Source organism: Anoplophora glabripennis, unplaced genomic scaffold (assembly GCF_000390285.2).
Source record: "Anoplophora glabripennis isolate ALB-LARVAE unplaced genomic scaffold, Agla_2.0 scaffold120, whole genome shotgun sequence".
Classification (NCBI taxonomy): domain Eukaryota; kingdom Metazoa; phylum Arthropoda; class Insecta; order Coleoptera; family Cerambycidae; genus Anoplophora; species Anoplophora glabripennis.
The window spans coordinates 123,743-144,534 of record NW_019416214.1 but is presented as its reverse complement, the minus strand read 5'-3'; the positions used below and the strand labels follow the sequence as shown (position 1 = coordinate 144,534).

Here is a 20,792-nt window from a genome sequence, read left to right as displayed (position 1 = left end):
AGTGGTAAGGAGGGTATGGGGGGTGTGTATGTGTGTGTGTGTGTGTGTGTGTCGTTGTCTTCGTTTCTTGATCCTGGCGGTCTCTGAAGAAGAATTGATTAGCGGTCAGGGGGGGGATGTCGTTGGGCGGTCACCCACGGTCAAAAAGTTGGTGTCTGGTCTTTTGTGTTTGTCGGTCATGTCGGGTACGTAGTCAACGGCTTGCCTGAGGAGGGGATTGTCATGTCTAGCGGCTACGTCAAACCGTCTCTCCGCGTCTTGTAATACATCAGTGTTTCTTACGTACCAGGGCGCGTCGGTGGCCGTGCGGAGGGCTATGTTTTCCACAGTCTGTAGTGACTTTAAGTGGCTTTTTGCCGCGTGACCCCACGCCGTGGAGGCGTAGGTTAGCTGCGGTTGAAGTACAACCTTGATAAGCGTTCGCTTATTCCTTAAACTGAGGGTGTTTCCACCTTTGAGTAAGGAATAGAGCCTAGCCCTGGTGGTCTTCGCTCGCGCCACCGTCTCCACGATGTGCGGTTTCCACGTGAGACGCTGGTCCATCGTAACGCCCAGGTATCGTGTTTGTCGATTCCAGGAGATGGGTTCCTGGGATAGTGTCAGTCTGTCGAGGTTTTGTGGGATTTTTCGTTTGGTAAAAAAGGATAGCCGAACTTTTGTTGGGATTAATTTTGACTTTCCACCTGTTGCACCAGGTTTCAAGTTGTTCTAAGGAGTTTTGGAGGAGGAAGGCGGAATATCTAGGATTTACGAATTGGGATGTGATTGTCAGGTCGTCGGCGTATAAGTATATGTTGGTATTGTGGGGATGTGGAATGTCGGAGTTGTAAATGGTGTTGACTACGTACCCGACGTGACCGACAAAAACAAAAGACCCAGACACAAACTTTTTGACCCTGGGTCACCACCCCAACGACATCCCCCCCTGCCCGCTAACCTTTTCTGTTTCAGAGACCGCCAGGATCAAAAAACGAAGACAACGACATATACACAAACACACACACACTCACGCACGCACGCACGCACGCTCACACACCCCCATATCATCCTTTCCCCTCCCCTCCCGCGCTTGCCAAAGGGCCACCTTAGCAAAGTGCTTCCCAGGCTGCATAGCCGTACTACCCTACCAACCATACCACACATAAACATGACACCACCCCTGGGTGGAGCCGGCGAAGCAAGAAGAGCGCCAGAAGAAAGGGCCCTAGCCGGCGGGGCCCAGCCAGGACAAAAGGAGGTCCCACAAAGCGCTTACACCGGCCGCATTTGTGGTCGGGGTAGACGACGGATGGTGCCCACCTACGAAGGCTGTCCAGGCCTACACGAGATGAGGCAGGATAAAGAGGGATAATCCCCCTCGATCCCAAATCATTGAGGCCAAATTCCAGCCATGGAATAAAGGCGCGAATCATTATTAAATTTCTATTTGAAATATGAACACATCCTTCAACAAGTAAATTAAATAATATTGATTTCTGAACGTGACCCACCACTTCAAGGTCACAAATATAGAACAAAAAAAATAGTAAAAAAGTGACACTGACAAATTTGGCGCTTATTAGTACTTTCTGAAGGTTTTGAATATTTTTAGTGCTAAATCATTTAGAAACTTTTATCTGAAAATAATGGCAGATATATCTGGAGGAGACTCGGATCAAATTCCAGCACATTTAATACCTAGTCCTATTATAACCAAAAGGAATAGATCCGCTTCAACGTAAGTTATTTATACCAATTAAAATAATATCTATAATATACCTTTGATAATTTGTTAGTTCTGAAAGAATATTGAAGTCAAAGCCTTTGTATGGAAACATTAAGATATTTTGTCGAGAAAAAGGGCATGGGTTTATAACCCCCGAAGATGGAGCCGATGATATATTTGTTCATGTATCAGAGTAAGTAATTTGTACATTTAATTTATCCACTGGTACTAAAACAATCTTTCATAAAAAATTTTTGCGTGTTTCATATATAAGTTAAATATAATTGAATGTACATATTATTCGGACAAGGAACTTGTTTTCTGTGAGAAATTTTGTTGTCACTGTATTTTACCTACTTGCAATTGAAATAGGCAGAGTACTAATTAAAACTATTATCGCAACTGCTTTATTACCTTTACACCCACACAACTTACGCATGAATCAATAATGACGCTTTATCAGTTAGAAATATTTATTATTTGTAATAATACCTACAGAAATAATGAAAGCATAAAAAAATTTATTACATACGTAAGCACCTTTGATTACATTAACATTTTACTGGTAAATTTTAAGAGCTATTTATTTTTGAGTTAAATTGTGTTGACATCATAGGCTATTTGTGGTTCTAATTTTTTATTACTAACGTTATGTTGTACATGTTGCATTTATAATCTATTACTGCTTTAAAAATTTAAATTTTATTTCACAATTACCTCGTCATAATTGAACCTATTGAACGATAAGGTATAACTAGGTAGATATTTATAGTAGGTATATCGAAATATTTATAAACAACACAGAGGAAGTGAACGTAAATTTGTTTTTTTTTCAATTTAAAAATATCAAATTTTTCTATTTTACGAAAAGTTGACTAGTTAATTTTTTTTTAATCGATAATATTAATTTTTTATCGTTAAAGCACCAAATTAATATTCATACTTTCCTTAAACTGTTTTTTTTTTGTATTCTTTTCAGCATTGAGGATGAATTTGTTCCAATGCCTGGGGACAGGGTTAAATACAATTTGTGCCCTATACCCCCAAAATTTGAGAAATTCCAGGCAGTTCATGTTCATATAGTGAATTTAAAACCAGGCATCCACAAGAAGTGGGTTTGTTACAATTATTAATTTGCAAACGTCTGATTCATAATTCTGACTATACAAACTAAAACAGTGAACATTTATTTATGTAACAGGTTAGCACAATTAATTTCTCACATTATATCTGTAAAACCTTGAACCCTGAATATTTGTTAATTTGTTGTTTGCTTCATTAGTAGTCGTAATAGTAAGGTAGGTATACAAAAAAAAAAGCAAAAATTGAGATGTGTCATTCCTTTTTCATATGTTGTCTTTCACTTAAATTGTTAGTTATTTATAAAACTTAGGTTTTTTATGTTTGTTGTATACCTACCACAAAATATTGAATGCTGAATAACTACAAATTAAGGAATTATATTTAATCTAACTAAAGTTCAGACATAATGTGTGTTTATATCAGAATCATATAACTCGTTACATTTAATGTTGTTTATATTTGTTGGACATAAAATATTGTTTTCTAAATTTTATAGAACTATCAAATGTTAATTAATAATCCTGTTTTTAACTGGTGTTATGGATATTTTGAGATAAAGGATTATCAGCAATTACTACGTAACAAATATCTATTTCTTTTTGGAGATAGTGTATCAGGAGTATACTAGTAAAATATATACTTAGGTATATTTCATTGTGTTTTTTATAATTTAATAGATTATCCCCAGTTCACTTAGAGATTAAATAAAAATAATGGTGGTTAGATTTAACTTACCCTCAAGTCTTAAGGAAATTTATTATTTTACAAACCAGTGTGAACGTTTTCTCGTGTCCCTTATAAATCTTGTAACAAATTTTTAACATACACCATGTGTTCATCGGAAGATCCCTCATCCATAAAACAAAAAGCTCCTATCAACATGTGTCTGTTTTGTAGCTGTTTTACATTTTATTTATAAATAAACTCACGAAGTTCTTCATGAATTTATTCATAAAGTGTTTGATTTTACACTGTTTTAAACTTGAATTTCTTCGAAACAAAAATAGCTACTACCAATGTTGACAGATCGTAATCATTAAAAACATTTTGAAAATGATTGAATTCATTTTCTTGAATAAGTTGGATTTGTTATTTATTTGTTAATTAGGCAACATGAAAATAATTTTAAATTGCGATCATACTTTGCCAGTTCAAGTCTTTATTTTTGGTGATTCTTCTGAAATCCGCAAAAAAAAATTTTGAAGAACTTATCACCCAAATTTCATTTGAATTGTTAAAATCATAGCAACAAAAATTAAAATAAATCGTGAACACTATATATCAGAAACAATGGAGTAATATTAGAAACTTGTTGGTTTGATTTTTTGATGAAGAATCATCTCGTGAGCAATGGCACATTCAAAATATTGTGTATACATGTTGAAGGATGAATTTTGAGGTAGCTCATGCAGCAAATTTGACATTTCTTTGTCAAACGCCAAACAAATTTAGTGGCAAATGTTCACATTTTTCAAAGCTTGTACTCATTTTAGATGAATGAATATACAATTATGTGGATAACATTGTTATTGTCCAGTAATATTTTTTTGTTTGCATTATTTTTTGCATTTAAAATTTGTTTCCCAAATAGAACCTGTGCAACTTCTACATACTTGTAAATCATGTTGTTTTGAGTATTGTGTTTGTATCCTGTTGTGCTATTGTATTTTCCCAATTATAAAAATTGTAGTTACAATTATTATTAGACTATATACTTTAAATATAAAAAGTTAACAATCACATATAAGAAGCTATATCGTAGAAGTTACCACCACACCTCATGTCTCACATACCACCCCTAATGCTGTCGATTAATTTGTTTCTCAATATATATCTTGAGGAAGAGATAATTGCCATATTTGTCAGGTGTAATGGTTTTTAGCTCTAAGTAAATGTAACAAAACTGTAATTTAAGCAATATATTAACTAATACCCAACTGGTAATTTAATTTAACAATCAAGATTTACCTAATTAATTGCTAAAGATGGGATAAATTTGACCAAGCTAAACAGATAAAGTAAAGCAGCGGTTTACATTGAATGGAAAATCTGTTCATAAAAATTTCAGGTTAAAACAAATATGAGTGATTACAAAACAGCATTAAAAAATTTGGATCGATTTTACTGTACTTAAACAAGGCCATATAAACTGCTGTATTTGTATGAATATTTGTTAAAGAATTTGTACAATTGGTGCGAGCAGATTTTCATACAAATTTTCATATATAACGGCTGTAAGTTTATGTACAATCTAACCAATTTCTTCTATTTTTCACACCACTTCCTTTGACATTGTTAAAATAAATAGTGTATCAACATAATTTGGTTTTTTTATATGGATGATATAAACGATCAGTATAAGAGGCTTTAGCCTCAATTTGCTTGTTTTAAATAAAAAAAATTCCTGATCATATGCAGGAAATATGCAAACAATATAAAGATAGCGTTTAGCTATAGTAATGAGTAATACCAGTAGCAGTCCTGCTACTGGCTTGGCCTTGCTTAGAATGTTTTTAAAATAAACAACCTTGAACTAGATAAGAACCAGATTTGTTAATATTGTTTTTTCATAGGATCATTCCTTGAGTGGGCGATACTTTTAACAACTAAAATTTGTTTGCCATCATGGACTGATAAAGTAAAGAAAAATAATACAAAATAGAATTCCTTATCTCTTCTTTTTTTACACATAATTTTTTAAATTAATTATATTAATGTTAAATAAAGTTCTGTGAAGAAGAAACATGATTCTTTGATATATACAATGTGGTTGAATTGTTTATGAAAACATGTTTTTGAGATTAGAAATTTGAAAAATGTTCATTTTTGTATTTTGTCAGTGGCATATGAATTCGTTTTTTTTTATATAAATAAGCTAGGCGCCACTCTCATTTTCTAGGAGACTGATACAATTAAAATATAGAAAATATGTCAATGATTTGCATTAACTACACAAACCATTCTGCAAAATTTCAATGATAAAACTTTGTGAAACTGTGGTGGAAAAATTTAGGTACAAAGTATTGAAAAAAAAAAAACAGTCCAATGGATAGTTTTATTTTAAGAACTACTGAAATCTAGGGAAAATGTGCTCAACATTATTTTTTATAGTGTAAGGCTGTTCTGCTTTTGTCCAAAATAAACTTTTCAGTTACTTTTCCATTAAAGTTTGTTATTTCTCGCAACATTGATTTTTCAATAGGTAGTATTGCAAGTGCTGTTAGTCTGACTACCAATCTAATTTCAAAACAATCTTTTAAAAAACACAGAAGAAACAATACGCAGGTAACAAAATTTTACACATGTAAACAAGTAATGTTTAATAAGAAAAAAAAAAGCAGCGAATAGTCATTATTTGGTTAAAAGCGGACTAAACAGAGCCCAAAGTGCATAGTAAATATGTGTTACTCTCTCTCCGTCTTTCACTGCTGCGTGACGGTAACCAGGACCACCGCTGTAAACACTACTTATTTAGGGGCGAGCTACAAGGAGCCCATACATTCAGTGTTTTTTAAATGAATTTTGCAAGTCGAGATAAATTGACTGCACATTACAGAGCCCCTCCGCACCAGCCGCTACTGATTTGGAAATATATTTTTTAAAAATGTATTTTAGAAAATCTATACAAGGTACGACTAAAATGCTTTTAACGTGGGATTCTATGTGAATAAATTAACAAAACAAATTGTTATAAAAAATCGTCTGACCAGAAATGAGTATTATGAATATCTGCTATCTCTAAATTTGTAAAATGTTGCATTTTCGACTGATAACAGTTCGCAAAAAGTAAATTTTAAATGTATTTTACACAAAACTGGCACATTCTACTAATCTGAGCCAACAATACCTTTTTTTACTAAAAACCTCTGAAATTTCATACTTTTCAGTCAAAAATCAAAAAAGTCAAAGCATAAAAAAGTTATGGTAAATTTTACCCCCCTTCCCCCCAGATTTGGAATGTATGTGATGAAAATTTGTAAATTTCGTTTTAGTAACGGACTGAGCACGTAAGAGATAAGCGCTAGTTACCAAAATTCATAAATTTATTTCGACTGGCTTCTTTAAGTGATCCTTTCCTTAGGAAGAATTTTTGGACCCATGTTTATATAAAGAAAAAGTAATATTTTTCAACATAGAACACCCTGTAGAAATATTGTCCCGTAATTTCGGGACACCCTGTATTTCACCCTGAATGTTTATCAAATTTTTGTCTTCAAATAAATGTACATTAAAGGATTGTATTATGTATTATAGGAATAAAAAAAACGTGTAGTAAATATTTTAATGCATATAAATGCTCAGTATAAAATAACAATAAAAAAATGGACGGACCCATAGTCATGATAAGATTAGAGATTCAATAAATTGCATATAAAATATAAAACTTTGTGGATTATAATCTAAATTAGTACATTTATCAACTAAAAATACTGGGTGTAACATAAAGGTTGGGAATAAATGAAACGGTGGATTATTTGGTTTAAAAAATAATTTTTTCTCATATGAAGTTATGCGCTATGGGTTTTATTTTCCAAGCTACATGGCGCTAAAAAGTTTCAAAAAATTTAGTTTTTCTCCAATAACTTCGGAACGTTATAAGAGAATGGAACGAAATTTTAGCATTACCTTAATTTGATAATCCCCTAGTAACGGGAAAAATATTGACTTTGTAAATTACTCAGTGGCGTGCGTACGGATTGTACCGTAAAGTTTTTCGAACAAAATTGTAGTACGCCACTGGTAAAAACATTTTTTTTTTAATATTTTTTTTATGATCCACTTTTTATTTTAAACAAAATTACCCTCTTGCATTTTATTTCTAGCACTTGAAATTTTTCCGTAAATAAAACTTGTAAATACAATTTTTTCCCACTGCTAACATTGGAAAATAAAAATAACAAAAACATTATGAAGTATGCTTTGACTCGGCCATCGAACATGGTTAAATAGGCATTAAAAAAATACTTTTGCATTGAAAATGATTTTAAAAAACTAAATTTTTTGAAATTTTTTAGCGCCCTGTAGCTTTGAAAAGAAAACCCGTAGAGCATAATTTTATACGACAAATATTTATTTTTTTAAATAAAAAATCCACCAATTAATTTATTTCCAATCTTTACGTTACACCCTGTATATAAAATTTGACTGAAATTGCGAAATAACAAATTTTCATTATCAGTCATGTACAAAAGTAGTAAAAAAATAGTAAATTGTATAACATAAATCAGACAAAGAAAATGCGTATTGTACAACAACCAAATGAAGTAGAATATCGATTATCCAAAGCAGTAAAAAATTATAAAATTTCATTGTGTAAAAAAATGTCAATGTATATTTTAGGCACTTATCTACAGAAGCCTAGTGGCTTTCTAAACGAAAATTTAATCTCAGTGCAATATTTAAATCAAGGGTTGGCAACCTTTTTTAGAAGTTCAGACCACTTTTATTGTTTCAAATCAAATACAATTAATTATGTCTGACTGTTGGAACCTAGTCCTAATGCACTAAAAACAAAGTCAATGTTATTCTTTATTGATTGGCAGGCCGCGCAAAAATTTATGGCGGGCCACAGGTTGTCAACTCCTGAATTAAATAATACTTCAGCTATACCAAAATATAGTTAAAGGGCACTGATTAATATCCAGTTTTATCATCTAGTTTCAGATTAAGGCAAAAAATGTTAGTAGTTTACTTAAAAAAATAATAAAAGTTCATTTACATTCCACTACTTCCTAACAGAAGAGATATTTGTAAAATGTTATGTTAACGTGAACCTTTGTACTTGTACCAGAGTATTTCGTAATTGATCAATCTGATAACTGACAGCATACAAACTGTAACAGTAAATATCATAGCTTTATCACAATTAGTTGCCAAAAAAATAAGGCTCACAGAAATAAGAAAATTTCTGTTTGAAACGGTGAGAAATAAACTTGGAATATACTGTACATCTTTACTGGATAAAGAAATATCCACACCTGGCAGAAAAGAAATTTCTTTTTGATCAAAATCCTCCCATATCCTCCATACTGGACAGATTTACCACCCTCGGACTATTATTTATTTATTCCCTAATCTGAAAAAATAGCTTGAGGAACAATTCACACGTAACGATGACTTCATAGCTGAAACAATGTCCTATGTTAAGGGCTTTGATAAACATATGGATGGGATTAAAAAACTGGAGTGCCATTAAGTTGTATGGTGTATAGACCCAGGAGGACTGTTGAAAAAAAAAAAAAATCTAGAAAAATTGAGCCATCTTTGTTTATGCCCAGATGTATCAAATAGCTGCTTTAATATATTTTAAGTGCTAATTTTTATAATAAAATTATGACTACTGTTTCAATTTGCCCACTTAGTAAAGTTAAATCATATTTTCAAAATAACCGAAAACTTTTGTTGACTTGTACAGTGTGAGTCATATTTAACATGGCACCAAAGAGTTTGTGACAGTAAATAAATAGGGTTTTTCATATAAATATTTTTCCAAAAATGCTCGCTTTTCGAGACGATACACGCCCATTTGTTTTAACCATAAATTTGACAGTATACTATGGATGGAACCAAAGCCAACTTTCTGTGTACTATCCCAAACTCTCAGATGTGAAGTTTAATTTGACTCACCCTGTATAATGCCCAAACTCTCATAATTATTAGTCATTAGTTGAATGTAAACTAGAAATACTTATTTAGCCGACTGTAAATTAAAAATGCCTGTTATGCGTATGTAACAGTTTGTTCATACACCCGGTGCTGCCAGTCGGTACGTTCGGGCAGAGCGACATTTCTCGTGCGACATATCCTCGGTCCCCAACGCAGCATAACCATGATTACGCCAACTATTAAAAACAGAGTCAGACATGCCGTAGCCGGCCAGTATACGTGAAACATTTTCACGTAGTTTATATGTCGCTTTCCTTCTTTTTAAGCTCCTGGTATTGAATTGGCGGCGGAGGGGTTGGAGGGTGGTGATAAACCGCTTGGTGTTGAGGGGGTACGTAAATATCTTGCAATTCAGTGTAGTCCAAAGCTGGCTGTTGGTGAGGAGTAGCCGTCCAGAGAGAAGCTATCCAACGGTTACCTAAGTTTGAAAATTGAAAACGGCTGAAATTTTAAGTATGCTGTGTCTTACCTGTATGTCTATCGTTCCAGTAACCTGAATATCTCGAGCAACAGCCTAAAACTACGTTTAAGATGAAGATTGTTAGTCCAATTACAGTACAAATTGTAATTGCGATGTAAAATGGTGTGAAGTCGCCGTATTCGTGCTTCGTGAAATATGGGCTTTTGCTATAAGCTTCTCTATCATCGAATACTGCAGACATTGCAAATCACCTAAATAAATAAATTATATAGGTTAACGTGTAGATACATTTAAATCGAATACGGAAACATAAAAATGGGAGTGGTTTTAATGTGTATATGTAACCTTAATTGATGACTCAAAAGTTAATAACCTCAATAAATAAGTAGGTATTTAAAACAATTACTTAACAAACTTACATTCATTTAATTAAAGTATTTTTCACACCTCACAGACACATGTAACAAGTTGATTATGTTTTGGAATTTATAACAAATAATATTGTTTATTTTGGCAAAAATAAGACGTAACTGCCTCAACGGAAATCACAAACACACCACGGAAGACGGAAAACCGAAATGGCAACTGAAGAAAGCTTGTTTTGTCTTTGTTTATTTAACTCGTGAGAAATTGAGCATTTGACGGCATCATGTTTTATAATATGTATTCTTGATGGATATCACAAAACGTTTCCATAAAGTAGTATTTTAAATGCTTATTTGTGTAACGAACTGATCTAAGAATCCAGCTCAAGTATAATTATTTAAAAATATGCTGTATTTTTTAAAATAAAAATTAGGTACTAAAAAAAGAGAAAATATTAAGGTTATACTAAATCCACAGCACAGAGATGTATATCTGGTTGCATAAAAAGTTTGATCTAATTTTGAAATTTTTATCTCAAAATGTAAAAGAAGAAAAAGAATGATTAATGTTTAAGGAACTTTTAAATCTGTATTAGGTACCTTCAGATTTGCATTCAGGTACATACACTACAAAATGTTTTACTTACCGCACTTTTCTTGAGTTTATTTACATTTTATCAAAGATACTAACTTTAAAGAGAGAAGACCTCTTTTACAATTTATCTGCTTTCTCTAAGTATAAACCAGTTCCGCTAGAGGGCAGGACGCTTATTTTTTGAATCCCCAGTGTATGACCACTATCGCATCCATCTGAAATACCTAAAGAGTTTTATGAGAACAGTTTAGCAAAATTAAACTAGCATATATTTCTGGTTATATCCTTCAATGTGCGTTCCTCATAGTAGAGCCGGAAAGCTATAAAGTAAAAGGGAGACGATAAGGGATTGAAACCTTTTTAATGCTTAAAGCTCTAAGCATTAATACAGCTTTCTACACTTGTCCAATGATTACTGATATGCGGATTGATATCCTTTGTCCATTTTATAACCTTATCTGTCCAGAACCAAAGACATTGATCTTCTGGAAGGCGCATACTTGAATTGAAAGCAAACTAAACTAATATCAAATATAAAATATATTTAAATGCAAATTTAACTTTACAAATTTGAGCTGTGTCCAATATTGAATACGAATTCAGACAAATTATTCATAAATGGTAACATCATTTATAACATAACATCATTTTAATTTGTTATGAACAGTTGGTAGGACGTGATATGTTAGATCAATGATGAAACTGTAAGGTGGGTCTCTTCCAAGGACAAAGCGATAAGTAATAACAGATATGCACCAGATTATGCAGCAACAAAACCATCACAAGCTTAGAATTTTAATGTTTTTATAAATATTACGTCATTTGGACCTCAAATTCGGATTTATCACCCTCGAAAGCGTTTCACGCAGTTGCATTAAATACCTTTCTACCTTCGACATACTTCAACTACACTAACATACAAATCTGATATATCATTTGCTTGCAGTAACTTTCCATTTTCTTTCCTTGAGAGAACAAGATTAAAAATGTTGGTCTTTATAAAACCGTGTTCAAGTTCAAAACTTACTGAAGCATAGATACCAGATACTAATTTTAGAATTAAATTGTTGTAAAAGTGCAATGCGGCTGCATTTTAATATTTACCTTCTAACATTTTGCAGAAGAAAATTCATTTAAAGGGTGATAGTATTTCCCGCGACAGAATACCACAGATAATGCACATAATAGATAATATTTTATTCACTTTTTCAATATAAAATTACAGTTACATAATACAATCATGTTAATGTTAATAATTATACAAACGATTAAAACAATTTAAAAAAATTATAAAATATGACAATCATTTTTTTTTGACGACTTTTCCAACAGGGCTAGGTTTTGGGATTGTAGATTTTACGTGTGCATATAAATTGATAACTTTCTTGGGTTTATTTGTTGCACTTTTATTTTGTTCCTCGTTGGTTTTAGGTTCCACCCTCCTTGGGGTCTTAGCTGAAACAGTAGGGGTGGTTTTTACAGGGAACTTTGCAGCTGGAGCTTTTGAGGGTAACGGTTTCACAGAAGCTTTCTTTGCTGAACCTTTGGCGGGAACTGGCGATACAGTTTTATTCTTAGTAGACAAATTGGGACTTGAAACTGATTTGGTTTTACCTACAGAAAAGGTCCTCTAAAAAGTACAAAAAATGTATAAATAAGTTTAACTAATGGGAGGAATGAAGAAACGAGACAAACAATATTAATTTTTGAACAGGGACGAAAATATTTTTAATTATTGGTGACATTCAATTTTTAATAGTTAAGTAATTTTAAAAAGAAACAGTTTCCAGTTCTTTAGGATTTTAAGAGATATGTTGAAACAAACTTTCGGCATTGTTTCTACTTAGGTACCAAAAGAAACCTAAAAAGAAATAAAACGAAATCAATTTTTTCTCAAAACGTTTCCACCGTTTTTTTCGAATTTTCGAAAGATCTAAGGAACTGTCAAAAAAGTAGTCTGATGTTAATGTTTTTTACAAATGTATGTACACTATTTTTAAATAAAATTTGCATCTCTTAAGAGAATGATATTGTGCGTGTTTCTATTGGTCTATTTGACTGGTCTGGTATGGTCTGAACTTATACAGGATGTCTCATAATTAGTGTCCAATAATTTACCACTTGATTCTATTGCCAAAAAATAAGAATATTTTTTCATACAAACATGGGTCGAGAAATGCTTCCTAAGGGAGCTACGCCCCCCTAAATGGGGCCTCAAAAAATTCATATTTTTTTAATATTTCCGAAATGGGTTGAAGGAAAATTATGAATTTTGACATCGCGAATGTTCATTAAAAGTCGAAATATATAATAATATAATTCGGTAGTCGGCTAAAATTTGCCTCAATTTTTTTGCTTGTCGAAATTTTCAAATTCAGATGCCAACATATGATAGACCCTCATTTCCTCTACGAAAAAGGTACTCTTTAGTTATTTCGATAAAATGCTCCATTTCCGGGAAAATCGGATCTAAGCATTTTATTACATACATTAATAAAATTAAAAAAATTCTTGAATAGCTAAAATAGGTACATAGATCCTGAATTTTCTATTAAAAATGGCAATGTTGTTTTATATCGAAAAAGTAATCCGATTTCGAGAAAAATCGGTTTAAATATGTTATAAAACTTCCCAAAGTGTGGTTTTCTAAGCATTTAAATCCGTTTTTTTTTTGGAATTTGAAAATTTCGAAAAGCAAAAAAATGGGGAAAATTTTAGCCGACGACCCCCCAATTGAGACGCCCCTGATCACAATTTTTGAAAAATTTTATGATGTTCTATTTCGACTTTTAATGAGCGTTCATGGTGTCAAAATTCATAATTTTCCTTCAACTCATTTGAGAATTATTTATGAATTTTTTGAGGCCCCATTTAGGATGACGTAGCTGCCTTAGGAACCATTTCTCGACCAATGTTTATACATGAAAAAATATTCTCATTTTTGGCAATAGATTCAATAGAGGTAAATGATTGGACACTAATTATGCGACACCCTATATATGTTACCATTGAATTAGCGAATTTTTCAAATGAATTTGAACAAATAAAAAAATATATTGATTTTAATATTTTTGAGATTTGATATGGATTTGATATTCTGTTATTAATTGAAACATGACTCAAATTGGTTCTAATAGTGTGTGAACTAGTTTGGCATTCTTCTTCTTAAATGTAAACTGGAAACAATATTTAGTACGAAAAACGAGCGGAAATTCTTTACCTGTTTGGGTGTTACATTTTTCTTCTTTTTCTCAATCATGATGATGGCCTTCTCTAGCAGTTTTACAACCTTTTTATCGCTGATGTTCGTTGGTGTAGTTATCTGATTGCCGCTTTGGTTTTCTTCGGCTGATAAATTCTAAAAATGAATTTTGTGTAGTAGATCTAATAACCTATAAATTTTATTTTCTACCAAGTATCCTTGAGCAAAAATTTGTTTTATTATTGCTATTATTTCGTCTCATTTTTTCTCTAGAAGAAATCCCTACAATTTGTATAATTTTAAAATCTATCAGAGAAAATGAAAGTAAATCTTCTCGTAGGGATGTCTAATAGAGTTTGTGCAAAAACTTTGACATAGTAAAAGTTTTTTTTTAAAAACAAGCCTTTAGTACCAACATACATTGTAATCCAAATTAAACGTGTATGCAAAATTTCAGCTCAATTGGTTGGGGATAACTGTTTTAAAATTCAGTTGCAAGATTTGAAAAAAGGTTGTAAAAATGATGAAACTTACTGGACTGGATCGACTTAAATTAGGAGTAGTTTGTAATAATGACGATCCAGAATTTTCCTCATCTCCTGTTTGGGGTATGACATCTAACGATTTGCTGCTGTAAAGAGAGATAGAAATAAAAATATTAATAAATCTTTACTGATAAAAGCTAAGTGCGCAAAATATTATACAGGGTGTCAAGAAAGTTGTCTAACAAACTGCGAGGACTCTTAATACTAGTAAAAATAAGAAACAATTCCCTTTAAAATGGAATGGAATGCAGCCCATTAGAGTGCAAATTAAAAAAAATATTCTTATTTCGCTAAAACTGCTAACAAAATCGATTTTTAATAACAATTCCTTAAAGTTGACGTCGTTTCGATAAATTTTGTTTAGTAAATACTTTATACAATTCTTTGTCTCTTATTAAACACGTAATATGTATATAATTTAATTATTACCCACTTGGTATTAAATGTGTGACTTTACCTTAATGATGATGTGTCTGCATTGCTAGGTGAAGTTATGGTAATCGTTGGACCTAGTTCATTCATGAATCCTGATAATCTTTTAGCGTCTTTATTAGGACTGGACGTCGCAGTAGAGGTCGTACTGTTCACATCTTCTTTTGTGGAAGTACCTTGTATAAAATGAGTTAGAATAGTTAAAATAGTACTCAGCATACAATTTAGATCTTTGGATAAGGGAGGAATCACATCTGAACCAGATTCGATAACTGAATTATTCTGAAAAAATAAATAAGTATTAGTATTATTATTACTTTACTTTTATGGTTTTATACAGGGTGGTCAGTAGTGATTGGGCCATGGAGTAACTATAAATTGTAAGCATGAAAATAATGAGATTTAGCCAAATCTGCCTTAACAAAATATTACTAGGGAATTAAAGATTAATTTTAGATTTACTATTTATTTTATAAATTTTACAGTTTTAGAAAATAACTTGAAAACTCGGAATGGGGAGGGTTTTGATGATGGGAAATCTGAATCTCGTTATCACGTTGCTAATTGAGGGTGTTGTATGGACGCATGAATTGTTCATCATAATTTTTTTATGCAACACTATAATAATTTTGAATAAAAGATCTGATTAATTGATTATTTTTAAAGCAAAATGGTATACCTACTTAGTTGTTTGATATCGATAAACCTCCCCAGTTTAAATAAATGCAATCTGTCGAATGTTGTTGAGAAGTTTTAGTTTTTTACATTTATTGACTCCACGAGTAGAAATTGATTAACCCTAACAAAATGTCTGCTTTAAATGGGCTAAATCATCAGTTTTTAAAGTGATACTGTAAAATATTGAGCGTCCTATTAAAAAAAAAAATGTTGGTAATAGTTAGAGTACCCGTCTGCAAAACTTTTATTGATACCTACTCTCTCCAAACTTCTAATATAGTTTCATTAGACCTAGTCTGATACCTTTTCCTCTTTGACTTTTTTCGATTTTGGAGCGTTTTCCCTCTAATTTTCCGAAACACGACATAACATGAAAAATTGATAGTAATTGTTTTTTTTTTAATTGAAAAACTTCAAATGAAACGTGAAAATAAGATTCTCTGACAAAAGATATGAGCCGTTCAAAATGTCTGCAACCTCGAACATGTCAGAAAAACTATTATAAAAAAATGTATTAATAACCAGCTGATTTTCTCAAGATCCTATCTTTAAGAACTGCATAAACTTTTCATATTTTCTGACGAAATTTATTTTCAGATTTTCCAGTCTGACGCGTCAAAGTTGTCGATTTCATAACTACAAAAAAAAATTATTAATAATTTTTTTCAACATTTTTTGGTTTTTGACGTAAAAAAATTTATTAAAAATTTTTTGATCCTCGTAATCCTTAAGAAACAAACTATTAAATATTCACATGCTGATGACGGATATCTTGATTCCGAAACTGAGGAAGAAGACAACAGTGATGATACAGATGAAGAAAGTACGGATGACGATGAAAGCGATGACGAAAATTAAGCAAAATTAATTTTTTTTTATAATTTTTTATTTTGATTCTATTTTTTTTATTTTCAAAATTTTCGAAATTTTTCCTATAAAATAATTTATATTATTTAATAATATAGGACAGTCGTTGTTGAAAAATGTCATTTTTTCCATCATTGTGGGACACATTGTATATACGTGATCAATTGTTTATTATGTATTTTCACCATAATTAACTATTAATTATTGTTAATCATAATGGTCAATTATTATTTTTTAAATTAATTTAGATTTTAAAATACCAACTTTTAAATTTTAATTATTATAACATAATTTAGATCGTAATGTTTATTATTATTGTGTAAATTTTATTGTAGTAACCTGAAGATGTCACAATATATAGTGACATAACATTGATTATTAGTACCTGTTTTCTTTGAAATTTGAAATTAATTCCCACCATTGTGATATCATTTTAAAAGTTCCTATAGTCAACTTTATTATTGATAATAATGTGATATAACTTAGCTAACAAATAACATACCAAACCCGAAATAATTGAATAGATAATCCAATTTCCTCAAGGTTTTCAATATTATAATTTTTTTAATTGCAATTATTCCAATTCCCCTAATTTTATTTGAATCATAAGCATCTGACCCAAAGTACAATTAATTGTTGATATGCTTTACCTTTCCTGTAACTTCCCAGAATTGTTCCCGCGAGTCGTGTGGTCGGGTTATGCATGTACATTTTTCTGGTTGTTCCGACATTTCAAGATAGTATCTCTGACCGGAATGGCCACATGTTATGATAACTCTAGTGCCCTGTTGGCCGTTTCTGAGAGGTGATATGCCTTCCGGTGCCGATGAATCTATTCTACTGATGCAGAATCCGACTGACTGCAGTAAATAGATTATGTGTGGCATATGCATTGCAGCTGGCTAAATATGAAACAATAAAAAGGTTTCAGACATTGCCCACAATTTAACAGTAATGAATATTAATACTATGTCAGTAATTTTTTTTATTTTTTCAAACATTTAAAAATTGTGAATTGCAAGTGAATAATTTTCTGCTGAAAGATAACTGAGCCTGTTACAAAAAGGAATTTAAACAATATTTTTCAGTTATTCTAAATCTGGAAAGGTTATTTTTAGGTACTTTTTTCATTTAGCTTTTTATATTATTCATTGTCAGATAATCGAAATTATATCGCTACGGTCTGTATTTCAAATTTCAGTACAAAATCATTTATAATTAACTAGAATATGTCGGTTTTGCATTTGCTGTAACCAAAAAGTAAAAAAAAACTCACCCGAGGTGATTTCCCATGACAAGCCCAACGTGTAATTGTTTGCAACAATTCATCCCGTAGGGAATTTAAATTGCCTGTTACAGGATTCATATTTATTTAAATAAATTCTTGACTTTCTACAACCACTAACAGGAATACTATGTCTATATACTAACTTGGACTCTTTTAATCGTCAGATTGGCACAAAAACAGAAACAGTAAAAAAGTGTATATGATACATTATCAGAGAATTTACTGTTTCTACGCTGAATACAGGGTCTTAACTAAGTACGTAGACAAATTATAAGGAATAGCGCTTCGAATGATTTTAAGCCAAAAAGCTTATACAAACATGGGTTCGCAAATCAATAGTTTTCGAAATACGGGGTGTTGAAATAACACAAAATCACCTTTCCCTAAATATTCCTGGATACGTTTGATATACAGGGTGATTCACAAGAGGTGACCAAAAATGAAACCTCGTATTCTTTGCTGAATTTTAAGGGTTCTTTCCTATAAAGTTTTTATCTAGGACGCTTCGTTAAAAAGATACAGGGTGTTAAACTTCAAAAAATATTTTTAATTTTTTTAAATTACACAGACCAACAAAATTTAACTTTTTTTGGAAGCAGAAACTTGAATATATATTTCCGAAGGATTTAGGTGCGTTGAATCCGAGTCTGGCAGCAGAATTTCTCTATCACGTCAATCCTAACCTAAAAATGCAAAAAACACTGTTTTTCGTCATATTTGAGGTTATGTAGTAATGACATCTATTTTTTTTCTAAAAACTAATACATTGAATCTAAAAGTACAAGGCTCCCTCCTTCGAATGCGGTTGAGTTTGCTCAAATATCTTTTTTTTTTGTTGAGATATCACATGTTGAAGTTTCTCAGTTTTTTAATATGCGAAAATCTACTAAGAATCCCTTAGACATCAAGCAGTCGATTGCAATTCAGAAACATCATACCCATACGGTTTGTGGGTTTGGAGTTGGTGGGCTTGGGGTTTGTATGCTTTGAGTTTGTAGGTTCGGGTTTTGTGGGATTGGGGTTTGTGGGTTTAGGGATTGTGAGTTTGGGGTTTGTGGGTTTGAGTTCGTAGGATTGAAGGTTTCTGAGTATGAAGTTTCTGAACTGCAATCAACTCTTTGATGTCTAAGGGATCCTTAGTAGATTTTCGCATATTAACTGAAACTGATAAACTTGTGAAATTTCAACATGTGATATTTCAACGAAAAAAAAAAGATATTTGAGCAAACTCAACGGCATTCGAAAGAGGGAGCCTTGTACTTTTAAATTATATGTATTATTATTTTAAAAGAATAGATGGCATTACTACATAACGTCAAATAAGACGAAAAACAGTGTTTTCTGCACTTTTAGGTTAGGATATCTCAAAAACCTGACGTTATAGAGCATTTCTGCGGCCAGATTCGGATTCAGCGCACCAAAATCCTTCGGGAATGCATATTAGTGTGTCTGCTTCTTGACCCTTGTTGACCTGTGTTATTTAAATAATAGTAAGTGAAATAATTTTTAGCGATTTTTGAAAGGTTATATTTCAATGAAAAATGATCATGCCGAGATAAAAACAAAAGAATTTTGAAGCTTTAAGATTTTTTGACAACAATTTTTTTTGAGCTGCGTTTTTCGAGTAGCCAAAGAAATATCATTTTTCAGTTTTTGTTTAGGACTGTCCACAGACTCCGGAAAATTTTTTCGAAGTCATCAATGTGGTGATCAATTAGCTGGTTTGTTAGCTTGTTGAGTGAAAAATGACCCTTTTGTTGTTAATCATCCATATCTCAGTAACAAAATATTATACAGTAAATCCAAGAGTGCCTTTGAAAACTTAAATAAAGTCTCCACAAGGACATATCATGGTTTTTGAAGAAAAACATTTTTTTGACACTTGACATTAATTTGAAAAAAGTGCAAAATATTACTTTATACAGTTTTTTAGACAATATTGATGAAAAGAGTAATTTTGAGAGAAATTTTTACAGCTTTTATATAGAACCGTTTTTCTGCTCTCGATTCTCTATCTCGATTCTCTTTCTCGATATTTTCAAAAATTTTACATTAGATACCGTTTTGATGGTGTAGTATATAGGTATATTTTTTTCATATTCTTGCGTTATTAACTTTACCAATTTTGCTAACAATTATACTTATAACAACAACAAATATTATTTTATATTAAAACATTAATTTTCATATAAAAAACAGAGCTAGAGTTACATAATAGTTTATTTTTCCATACTCATTACTGCGTTTGATCGGATTATACCTAATACATCTAATATTTCACTAGCATTTATGCAAATTTCTCAAATTAAGTAGGAACTTATGATTATATCAGCACGAGATTAGTGCCAAAGGATTATCATTAGGGAACGTTAGTTATAACAAATTATCTTTTTTCCTTTTCATTAGAAGTTCCTGCAAAATCAGTGAAAGCTTTTATTGCGTATAAAAACTACATCTCTCTTTGCATACAGAGTAGGTAATAAATCTTGATTAGTTATTGAACTGGTATAAGTAGGAGAAATAACTATTTTGCTAATTTTTTGTGATTATACATCAATGAACTGTTTTTATGTCCTTATTCAAAGGCATGTAAATATTTGTCCGATTTTGAGGCAAATTTTTTGACTATTTAATTGCTTTTCATAGGATAATAGGTATTTTTCAAAATATTAACAAAGTTATGTATTTGCTAATAATAGTTTTACTTAAAACAGCATTGTACGAGTATGAACACTAAATGTCAATAAAAATATTGAACACTTATAAAAAACATTGAATTGAAGACGAATAAGGCTGTACAAATAAGATCAATTTAGATTATTCTGCTATAATTTTATTTTTATCATGTTCTGCAGATACAAATGAAGATAATAATATGTTTTAAGAAGACAGTTTTCTAGGTCGTCGGCGTCTTTGCTTTTTAAAGTCAATGTAAATAAAACCGA

At 31.5% G+C, this 20,792-nt stretch overlaps 3 protein-coding genes across 3 annotated transcripts; 1 reads left to right on the top strand and 2 right to left on the bottom strand.

Annotated features, from left to right (window-relative positions):
- The first annotated feature begins 1,498 nt into the window (after positions 1 to 1,498).
- Positions 1,499 to 4,725, top strand: LOC108907820 (cold shock domain-containing protein CG9705). Its single transcript, XM_018711635.1, has 3 exons — positions 1,499 to 1,717; positions 1,776 to 1,898; positions 2,685 to 4,725. Exons 1-3 carry the CDS (start codon positions 1,626 to 1,628, stop codon positions 2,836 to 2,838), a joined length of 369 nt encoding a protein of 122 aa, XP_018567151.1. The 5' UTR covers positions 1,499 to 1,625; the 3' UTR covers positions 2,839 to 4,725.
- Positions 4,726 to 7,923: 3,198 nt separating this feature from the next.
- Positions 7,924 to 9,705, bottom strand: LOC108907809. The gene has a single exon (XM_018711613.1). The coding sequence runs from the start codon at positions 9,680 to 9,682 to the stop codon at positions 9,509 to 9,511; it is 174 nt and encodes a 57-aa protein (XP_018567129.1). The 5' UTR covers positions 9,683 to 9,705; the 3' UTR covers positions 7,924 to 9,508.
- Positions 9,669 to 10,606, bottom strand: LOC108907808. The gene is made up of 3 exons (XM_018711612.2): positions 10,295 to 10,606; positions 9,924 to 10,126; positions 9,669 to 9,872 (listed from the first exon to the last, which is right to left on the bottom strand). The coding sequence occupies exons 2-3, from the start codon at positions 10,114 to 10,116 to the stop codon at positions 9,694 to 9,696; spliced, it is 372 nt and encodes a 123-aa protein (XP_018567128.1). The 5' UTR covers positions 10,117 to 10,126; positions 10,295 to 10,606; the 3' UTR covers positions 9,669 to 9,693.
- Positions 10,607 to 20,792: the final 10,186 nt, after the last annotated feature.

What these genes read in the sequence shown, in the direction of transcription:
- LOC108907809 (XM_018711613.1), bottom strand. Translation starts at nt 9,682, where the DNA reads ATGTTTCACGTATACTGGCCGGCTACGGCATGTCTGACTCTGTTTTTA.
- LOC108907808 (XM_018711612.2), bottom strand. Translation starts at nt 10,116, where the DNA reads ATGTCTGCAGTATTCGATGATAGAGAAGCTTATAGCAAAAGCCCATAT. An exon ending in CTGGAACGATAGACATACAG is followed by an intron (nt 9,873 to 9,923) that starts GTAAGACACAGC and finishes TTTCAAACTTAG; the next exon opens with GTAACCGTTGGATAGCTTCT.
- LOC108907820 (XM_018711635.1), top strand. Translation starts at nt 1,626, where the DNA reads ATGGCAGATATATCTGGAGGAGACTCGGATCAAATTCCAGCACATTTA. An exon ending in AGGAATAGATCCGCTTCAAC is followed by an intron (nt 1,718 to 1,775) that starts GTAAGTTATTTA and finishes ATAATTTGTTAG; the next exon opens with TTCTGAAAGAATATTGAAGT. An exon ending in ATATTTGTTCATGTATCAGA is followed by an intron (nt 1,899 to 2,684) that starts GTAAGTAATTTG and finishes TATTCTTTTCAG; the next exon opens with CATTGAGGATGAATTTGTTC.